The sequence below is a fragment of the Pyricularia grisea genome (assembly GCF_004355905.1).
Source record: "Pyricularia grisea strain NI907 chromosome Unknown Pyricularia_grisea_NI907_Scaffold_1, whole genome shotgun sequence".
NCBI classification, from domain to species: domain Eukaryota; kingdom Fungi; phylum Ascomycota; class Sordariomycetes; order Magnaporthales; family Pyriculariaceae; genus Pyricularia; species Pyricularia grisea.
The window spans coordinates 6,644,851-6,654,496 of record NW_022156716.1 but is presented as its reverse complement, the minus strand read 5'-3'; the positions used below and the strand labels follow the sequence as shown (position 1 = coordinate 6,654,496).

The window sequence follows — 9,646 nt, the reverse complement described above, 5'->3', positions numbered from 1 at the left end:
CTTCTAGGACAGTTCTTCTTCTTTTTTTGACGCAGATGAGCTCCTTGACGCCGTAGTCGAACCTCTATAGATCTAGCCCGACCTTCAGTGGGTGGAAGATGGCAAATGTCCCGGTCACACCATGCCGCAACACTTTAATGGGGCTGTTGTGAGTGTGCAAGCTCCCATTTCTAAGTGGTAGTTTAAGCTGTGACGTCACTCTTTTGTACCTGGGCCTCTTGTCTACGGTATTTTGTGATGCTGTATTTTGTTCCTGGGAGCTGAGATCTCACAGTTGTATCAATTCACCATCTTGTTCGAACAAGATGCTAACAAAATTAACTCTTTTCTTGTGGGTGACCAAGTGAACATCCACACCTCCGGGGCTACCGTTTGGGTCTCTGAGAGAAGCCATAGAGAACCACAGAATGCCAAGCTCTTCACACAAATGTCACATAGCATACATCACTCCATACAGTGGGGGCTTGCCAGGTACCAGTGACGATGGCGTCAGGTTTATAGTGCTTCAAGAAGTGGTATCAAAAACTCAAGCGGGTATCAGAAATGGCCACGCAACCCAGCCGAACAATAAAAGGTAAAAATGGAATGAATGAGAATCATGGTAAACTCCAAAATATTAGATTGCCCTTTTCATCTCTGGCCCCTTTCGCCTGCGAATCTGGGACCGACCCGCCCGCACCCACATCCTTCTGCTCCTTCTGGCGGCTCACGTTCTTCTTGGTCTTCTTGGCCTTTTTGGCCCTTCTGGCCTCCTTCCTCACCCGAGCCTCCAGTGCCTCCTTGAGGTCTTTGGTGTGGTCCACCATGTCCACGTGGTATTCGTGAAGTTGGTCTGCCAGACCGTCCAGGTACCCTTGCAGCCTCTTGTTCAAGAGGTTTGGGAGTGCCGGGAAGCTTAGCTCCTCGTTCCTCCCCGTGTCTGGTGTCGGTGGAGGGGCCATCGTGCCTCTCTGGGCAGTTTATCGGATGTTTCAAGGTTCACGAGAGACCTGGATGTCGACTTGTTCTGCTACTCATATTCATTCGAGGGTGAATGCAAGTTAGCAAACAGTAGCGTTGGGATTAGAAAGTTCAAGAATATAGTCACAAGCTCACACGAGCTTTTCTTCAATAGTGAGCTTTTGAGGAGCTGGCTGTGGCCCTTGTACCAGTACTAGTGGGACTTTTCTTGAAAGGCAAAGGAAAAGGCAGACCAGACTTTGGAAGTCTCGAGCAGAGTCGAGCTTGTGGGAAGCTCAGTTGGGGTGTTGATATTCACAGTAACGCGTAAGTATTTTGCGTTTTTTCTTTTATTTGATTTGCCGAAGTGATGTGAGGAGGAGCTGAAAAAGTCGAGGCTCAGTGCGCTCAAAACTGATTTTCTGTATTTAAAATGAGCCAATAGAAAGATAATGTCAGAGAAATCTGACCATTTGAGAAGGCACACTGGCCCAGTGTAGAAAAACAAGCGTTTGACGGCTGCCATACTATTCCTTGTCAAGGCCCAACCGCTGTTTATTCTGTGCCATGCCAGCCCAAGCGAACTTTTGGGATCTTTTCCAACCAACCAACCAGGCCTTCGATGCCCACAAGACCAGGCTGCATCCCCTCAAGGCCTCGTTCAACGCGGCTCTATCCCTCTACCCATGTGAGTAGCCTCTCCAAACTCCTTCTCTCCCACTTGAAACAGCGGCAGGCCCATAAAGTAACCATGATCCCCCGAGCCCACCACTTCCCACGTCGCCTTCGCCTCCTCGTCCCCGATCGTGATCACGTCGCCGTTGCCAGGCGTCGACCCACCACCCACGGCCGCCTCGGCAAGCAGTTGCACCTGGCAGCACTTTTCAAGCATCACGAACCAACCGACCGTCGCTTCGATGCTCGGCCCCGCCACCAGCAAGCCATGGTTGGCGAGCAGGGCCGCCTTCCTGCCGCCCAAGGCGGACGCGATAGCACGGCCTTCTTCGGCCGCCAAGACGACGCCGCCAAAGTTTTCGTACAGCACAATGTCCCGCCAAAAGACACAAAAGTCCTGCGTCAGCATCCGCAGCGGTCGGCCGGTGCTGCACATGGCCCTTCCGTAGACGGTGTGGGCGTGCGCGGCGCACATGACGTCTGGTCGGGCACGGTGCAGCTCGGCATGGATTGCGTATGCGGCTGGGTTTTTTCTCGGTTAGTATCTCTGGTCTTTATTTTTTCTAGTTGTCCATGAGGTCGCAACCCCTATTTCGGGAAAGGTATGTTAAATACTCACCAAGGTTCAGTCTCCGGTTCCTCCCGCCTTCAAGGACCTTTCCGTCCTCGCTCACCCGCAACAGATCGTCATCTTTGATTAACGAAAAGTGAAGACCTTGCCCAGCAGGTACCAATCAGCTTTTCTGACAAGAACACTGGCTCTCCCCCTCATTTTCCAGGGCGTATAGGTCAAGAAAACTCACCAAAAGGGTTGACCCAGAACGAAGTCGGATCGATGGGATCACGACAGGTAATGTGGCCTGCCACGCCCTCACAAAAGCCAAACTGAGCAAAGATGCGAAAGGCAATTGCAAGCCGGTGCTTAAAGTAGGCCCGGGCCTCGGTCGGATTCTCAAACACTGGCGGACCCGTGACCTCGGCGTCGCTGATCTCGGCCAGGGCGGCTCTCGGGTCCCCACTCCGAAAAGTCGTCTGCTTCCCGGAAGCTACAGCTCCCGAACTTTTACTCGGAGTTGGCCCGTAATCGACAAACTCTTCCACAGCAGATGGCCCCATTGTCTCCTATTTCTCTTTGATACTGTTACAATAGTCCAAGAGGAGGTGACTCTTGACCGAGTAAGAATTATCGCATTTCACGGAGCACAAAGGCAAAAGCGTACCCCGCAGCATATATACTGGCTCCCTCGGCATTCGGCGTCGTCGTCCGTTCTAAACCCGAGCGGAAACTTCCTGCTGTCCTACAGATGATGTCTAAATAAGATTTGATTGACATCTTAGCCCAGGTCTGGACGATATTTGTCATCTCTCTAGCTTTCATGTGGCGAACAAGCAGTCAGGGAGTTAGCCGCCCGCTAGGCAATGTCTGATCCACACCATCCTGCCAACGATCAAAGTTAACTTCAAACCCTCCAACCAAATAGATGACTAAAAGACGACAGTCTTACAGCACGGCGCAAGCACAGTATCCAGAGTTCTAGTAAGGGGTAGCTCCCCTATACTTGGTACTCATGCTCGACACTTCCATTACCTTGCTACCTCTTGCGATTCTGTTGGCTAGTTGATCTAGGGACGCCTCAGATTAGGGTAACCGGACTGTCATCAGAGAGCACATCAACATCAGGCACTAACCATGTATTCAGCATACTGACAAAAGACAAGTCAAAAGGGAATCCCGTCCTATTTGTAATGTGTGCATGGTGCCTGCCAACTTGGGTATGTACAAACGTATACCAAAATGCAAACGTAACAACCAACTCCAAACCCCTAATGCCAACAAAACCGAAAAAGGCAAACATAAAAAGGCTCAGCCCAAGCAAAGAAATGACCATCGTGAACTCTGTTCACTGCATCTCAGAAAATGAAACCCCAAAAACTTAAGTAGAGCTGGTGAAGAAGTTCCAGGTGGTATCCGGAGCAAGGGAGCTCTGCTGTCCTAGGGGTGCGCCGACGTGACCGCCGACAAAGCTGACGAAGGAAAGCTTCTTCTTGGTGCAGGTGAAGTCTGTCTCTGCGCTCTGGGTGCTGTTGCCGGCGAGTGTGACGTCCTTTGACTGGCAGCCGTTGTTCTTGATGAACCTATCCTTGAGCTGTGTGGCCTGGGACATGGGGAAGATGGTGTCTTCAGTTCCATGGAACTGCAGGAAGTTGAGCGGGTCATTACCGCCCTCACATCCGCTGACCTGTCCTGCATCAATGATAGCCACGGCCTTGAAGACGCTGGCCCGGGCGCAGGCGAGGGCGAAGGTCATGGCACCACCGTACGAAAAGCCCGTGCTGAAGCGCTGATCGGTATCGATGCACAGGCCGGCCTCGAGCTCCTTTTGCATGGCGTCCATGAAGTTGACGTCGCGGCCGTTGTCGTTGGACCATCCCTGGTCGATGCCGTTGGGGGCTACAAAGATGGCGGACCCCTTGGCGCGGGACTCGAGGCCGTACCAAGGCTGAATGCTCACGCCGTTGGCCACGTCCTCCATTTTGCTGTAGCGCCAGTGCCAAGCAAAGATGAGCTTCTTGGGAGTCTTGCCGTCGTATCCGTCGGGAAGCTTGAGGATGTACTGCCTCTGGAGGCCACCGACGCTGATGTTGTGCGTGCCGGAAACCAGGGTGGCATTGACACTGCCGCAGCCGTTGGACTGGGCCGCGAAGGTGCCCGTGGAAAAGAGGCTGCTCGCCAGGAGAACAACCGAGGTGAGGGAGAATTGAACCATTTTGTCTTTTGTTTCGGTTAAGAAATAGATATTGACAAGACAGAAGACCAAAGAAGAGAAGCAGCTAATAATTTCACCGACCGAGCGAGTGACTATAGCTGAAGGAGATGACACAAAAGAAACCAAAAAGGAAAAAAAAAGAAAAGGTTTAAATGTAGACTGGAGACTGTGGGCTTGATGAGAGTGGCGAGAAAGAGAAACTGAACCAGACTGTTGGGAGTGGTGTTCATCCAATATATACTCCAAAAAAAAACATGCCTCTCCACGATCATCAAATGTTTACATAGTAACAGCTCCCAATAAACATCAAACTCCACCTTAGGCCATGTGGGTGCATGAAGGTATCCTCAGGCATGGGCTCTTTTTTAGGAAATCGACTAACATAATACACAAATCTTACGTCGATCATCTATTCTGGGGTAGTTATCCAATCACTGAGGTGGAAAATGGCGGCTCAACTAGCTCTATTTGACAGTATTTTGACAGCAACTCCACAGACGAAACAGTGCGGGAAGGCTTGGCCCTCAATGTCATGACTAAGTTCCAAACAACGCAGGGCTGGGGACAGCTTGGGGGCGGGGAGGTGAGGCCAAAAAACTCCAGGCATGATTGAGGCAGTTATGCAAAATGTGGAGAACACAGTGGGTATATGTGGAACTGTGATTGGCGAGGAGAGTTTCTAAACAAATCTACGAAAGGTTATTTACAGCCGTCCATGATCTCATCCCCCTTTTTACTGATGCTTTAGTCTGTTTGAGTTTTATCCTCAACTCGCTTCGTCAACTATGAAAAGTTTATAAATTGCAACCCCAACTGCCGTGTTTTGAGCTGCGACGATCTATTTCCAGCGTCCAACCTTGATACGCATTACCAAAACCCCATATATCTGGTATCATTTTAGAAAGCCCACTTTCCTTTCGCCCCTGAGAAAGAGAAGAAAAAAAAGAAGAAAAAAAAAAGAAAGAAATAGAAAAGGGGGAAAGAACGTGCCATATCCACGTTCAATTCGACCACAAGTACAGGAATAGTAGTAGTCTCTGTTTTGTTCAAATCTCTGGATCTCTTGGGAACCCATCAAACCCGAGATCCCTAAAAATACCAATCACCTGATCCGCGCTCTCCCTTATCGCATTGTGCCTCAGCTCCGATGTCTCAGGCAGTCTGACGCACTTGACGGACCCAACCTTGGCCGCCGCCTCGACCGCCAGGTCCGCGTCCACATACATGTCTTTGCGGTAGATGACGGCATAGACGGGCACCTCGTTGTCGCGCAGCCGGTCCATGTCGAACAGCGTCTCGGTCTGTCCGGCCCGGACGACCTCCTCGGCGAACGCACGCCCGCCCAGCGCCCGCAGCGACGCGTAGTCGTCGGCGTGCTCGGGCATGAATGCCTCGCCGAGAAAGTGCATCCGGTCTGTCGACGCCGCCGCCACCGCGTCCAGCTCGTCCTCGGTGCTGCTCGAGATCCAGTCGTATGCCGCGTTGCCGTCCCGCACCGCCCTGGCCGCCCAGTTGGACGTCTGGCCCTCGGTGGACACGTAGCACTGGATCTCGTGGTCAAAGGCGTACGGCAGCCGGTCGTTGAACCGGTGCGTGTCCATGTCCTCGAACCTGGGCGGGCCGCCCGTCGCGGCCATGTGCTTGTCGATCAGCGCCAGGCGCTCGTGCAGCTTGCACGCGCCGTCCGGCTCCCCGAGCAGCCGGCCCATGCTGGCAAAGGTCGCCAGGCTCGGTACGTTGTCGTCCGCGCCGTACCTCCTCTCCTCCACCCTGCGCCTCTTGCTGAACCTCCTGCGCTTTATGCCCCGCTTGTCCTGCGCCCTCAGGATCCCGGCCGCGATGCGCCGCACCACCTCCGCGGCTTCCGGGTACCTCGCGTAGAAGAGCTCGTTCGCCCTGCCCACCTCGTCAAACAGCCTTGCGTACACTCGCTCCGGCGACGCGCCGAGCGGCGGCATCCCGCCCGTCAGCAGCACAGCCTTGACGCTACCGGGGTACCGGTCGACGTAGGTCAGGGCAATCCAGCCGCCGTAGCTCTGGCCCAGGAGGACGAACCTTTCCTCGAGCGCACGTTGGCCCGGGATGTAGTCGATCAGGAAGCGGCGGACGGCCTCGAAGTCTCGCACAATGTTGCCCTGCCGCACCTCCTGGAACGCCCGCACGGCCTCGTGGGTACTGCTGCTGCTGCTGCTGCTGCTGCTGCTGCTGCGGCTGGGGCTGCCATCCCTGCGACGACTCCTGCTGGTGCGCTCAAGTACGCTGTCGACCGTCAGCGGCTGGCTCCGCCCGCAGCCGCGGTAGTCGAGCAGCAGCATCTGGTATCCGTTGGCTACAACGTAGCGGTTCAGCAGCCGGTGGCGGTCTGGCTGCTGTCCCGATCCAGGCCCGCCGCAGAGGTAGACGAAGATGGGCGCTGCGGTGAGCTCGGGCGTCGGGCTGGACCTGCGGAGGAGCTCGGCGTGCAGCATGTACGAGTTGCATGACGACGGCGGCGTGACATCTGTGTAGTCTCGCGGCACGCGGAAGGTGAAGGTAAAGCTCTGGATGGAGTCGTTTGGACCGGTGGATAGTGGAGGCCTGGCGGAGATGAGCTCGGCGGGTTGTATGCTCGCGCCGTCAAGATATCGGTCGTAACTTTCAGGCTCCTCCTCTATTGGTGGTGATGTTGGCGATGGCGACGGCGACTTGGCCGCCGGGGGTGTTGTTGGTGGTGTCAGGAGGGTATGCCACGACACTTCATTGTGAATCCCCTCTATAGATGAAGTTTTGTCCGCTATTACATTTTGTGTCGTTGTCTTGATATTAGACTGCTTCAGCCTCCTCGTTCTACTGCCTTGTCCTACTGTTGCAGTACGGATGGAAGCGTTCATTTTGCAGGTTGGTGCCGGAAGATCTAGCATCTGTACTCCCCAAGACAGACTGTAGTTGGTCAATGGCGATTATAAGGCTATTTGTAGGTCCCAGCCAGGACATGTCTTAGGACAGATGATGATGTGGTTTTGGTGTGTTACTCGACATGATGGAAGGTAGGTCCAACCGAAGCAGGTAAGCAGCAGATGCACTCGGTTTTTAAGCTTTGCTGTCATTTCGAGTTTTGTCTTAATTTTTTGTCTGACTTTTCCCCTTTGCTCACAGCGGTCGGGCGTGTGAAGGGGGAGGTGTGGTGGCCGCGTTGGTAGTGGTGGCCCCGGGACCCCTACCCAGTCGGGCTGGGGATTATTTTCCGGTCAGCTCCATCCCGAGCCAGCGACTGGTCCAAAGGTGAACCAACACTCGTGACCCCGACTGACCGGTCCCGATACACCGCATTGGGGACAGACGAAACGTGTTGCCCGAGTTGAACCAACGAGAGAAAGGCCATGGGAGTAATGTTGTTGAAAATTTTATTCAGGGTGGGTCGCAAGGGCACAAAACGAGAGGAACAGGGAGAGAACAGAGAAAAGTAAATAAAGTTGATGAACGGGAATCTGAAGAGAATGAGAAAAAAACAAAAAAAGAGGGGGGAAAGATTATAGCACGGCAGATACAAACAAACGAAAGGTACAGGACACCACAACTAATGTCACCTCACAGAGCCTGATTTCGTCATCAAGTTACTCGAGAGAGCTTGCTAATGGGTGATACAGTTGTCAGTGTTTTTTTGTTCATTCTTTCTTTTTCTTTTACGCCAGCCAAGCCCCATTTGACAAGTTTGATGTTCTCGGCTCGGTGTGGGGGGGATCCCTTGAGTGGAAGCCACAAAGTGGAGTCAGTGGAGTGATCAAAGTTGACAGGCTTGACAGATTGACAGGAAATAGAGCTCTTTCAGCGGCGTCTGGTCTGTCCCTGTGCTGTGCCCCCATCAGCCCAGCTATCCCCGTCCTCGGCTGTCAGCACTTGAATCCCTGCTGAGCATCAAGGCTACTCCACCACCTAAGCCCTCTAAAGAAAGTCGGTGCCGAAAACCGGTGTGCAACAGGAATACCCAATTCCCATAAATCCGGAACGTCAGCGAGAGCTGAAGGCCACTTGTTTGTTCAAGAAGTGACAAACAGGTACCACAGAGAGAAAAAGTAAGACAAAAGAGGCTGAAAGTTGGCTAATAGTGAGCATCACTTGACCACATCTGCAAATTGCAGAACTCGACGCCTGCTTTTCTTGTACAAGGTGACACTTTCTTTTGCTCCCCGCTTTTTTCCCAATATTTTTAAGTTTCTTCCTGGTTGATATAAGGCACCTCTTTGGAGTAATTAATGATGCCTTGTTGTACATAGTGGAGAAGGCATAAACAAAATAATCAACCAAATAATCAACAAAGGTCGGTGAGGCCACATGAGACGAAACAAATGCAGTCATCATCTATCTGCTCGATCGAACACGCTGTGGCCGGGTAGTGTTCTTTTTTTTTTCGCTGCGCTGACGTTTCGGTATTCCTGGCGAGGACCGCAGTACCGTAACTGTAATCTGGTACATATGATTGTTCTGGTACAATTATTAGCAGTCGCAATCGCCAAGAAAAGGTTCCACGGCGTACGAAGGAACTTTTGATGGTTGGTGGGTCCGGGCAAAGAATCGGTCAAATCGGCGAAGAACCGAATCCGACAAGGAGGTGGTGGTGGTGGTTGATGTTGGTTGGGGTCCGTCCTGACAGAGTCCGAGTACCAAGAAAATAAAAAGAAATAAAAAGTTCACTCGACTTCAATGTTGAAAGCATGATTTTTATCCAAGAAATCCAAAGCCTTTTTTTTCACCAAGCTAGACTAATTCCGGATCTAGTCGAGAATAGTTCGTGTTACGGCACACCATTTTAACCGATCCCTAACCTAAACAGGTGCCCTCCTAATACCACGAAACTGTTGCTGTTCTGGTGTCTAGCCCGTGAGATCAGCCGTCTGCTTCTCGATTTGGGATATTTGTTCTTGACCGCGTACAGTAGTTTGTAATAAGCGAGCCTGCTTTTTTTTTTCTGATCTCAGCCGCCTTATCTGGTGGTCTTGGCGCCTTGCTATTGCTGGCTACTCCAGGCTTTTATAGCAATGCACCCTCTTGCAGCCAGAAACCGCTGGACAGGCGCATCAACCATGCTAATTTTTTTTTTTTTTTTTTTTTTTTTTTTTTTTTTTTTTTGAACTTAGGTACCTACCTACTCTCCAAAATCTCACATGGCACCCGGGGATTAGCGAACGCCTTTCCCGCCCCCAGACTGCTGTCAGGTTTTTGTCACACTTCTTTTTATTGTCCTTGTCAAGCGAGGTCCCTGTCAACCCACGGCTCCACATGTTTGT

At 52.2% G+C, this 9,646-nt stretch overlaps 4 protein-coding genes across 4 annotated transcripts; all 4 read right to left on the bottom strand.

The window, feature by feature from the left end:
- Nucleotides 1–596: 596 nt before the first annotated feature.
- PgNI_02059 (uncharacterized protein) lies at nt 597–941 on the bottom strand (the record flags this gene model as incomplete). The annotated part of the gene is made up of 1 exon (XM_031122127.1): nt 597–941. One exon carries the CDS (start codon nt 939–941, stop codon nt 597–599), a length of 345 nt encoding a protein of 114 aa, XP_030987327.1.
- Nucleotides 942–1,600: 659 nt separating this feature from the next.
- Nucleotides 1,601–2,730, bottom strand: PgNI_02058 (uncharacterized protein; the record flags this gene model as incomplete). Its single annotated transcript, XM_031122126.1, has 3 exons — nt 1,601–2,136; nt 2,234–2,329; nt 2,418–2,730. The coding sequence occupies 3 exons, from the start codon at nt 2,728–2,730 to the stop codon at nt 1,601–1,603; spliced, it is 945 nt and encodes a 314-aa protein (XP_030987326.1).
- An 818-nt stretch (nt 2,731–3,548) lies between these two features.
- On the bottom strand, nt 3,549–4,382 carry PgNI_02057 (uncharacterized protein; the record flags this gene model as incomplete). The annotated part of the gene is made up of 1 exon (XM_031122125.1): nt 3,549–4,382. The coding sequence occupies one exon, from the start codon at nt 4,380–4,382 to the stop codon at nt 3,549–3,551; it is 834 nt and encodes a 277-aa protein (XP_030987332.1).
- A 1,046-nt stretch (nt 4,383–5,428) lies between these two features.
- On the bottom strand, nt 5,429–7,252 carry PgNI_02056 (uncharacterized protein; the record flags this gene model as incomplete). The annotated part of the gene is made up of 1 exon (XM_031122124.1): nt 5,429–7,252. The coding sequence occupies one exon, from the start codon at nt 7,250–7,252 to the stop codon at nt 5,429–5,431; it is 1,824 nt and encodes a 607-aa protein (XP_030987331.1).
- Nucleotides 7,253–9,646: the final 2,394 nt, after the last annotated feature.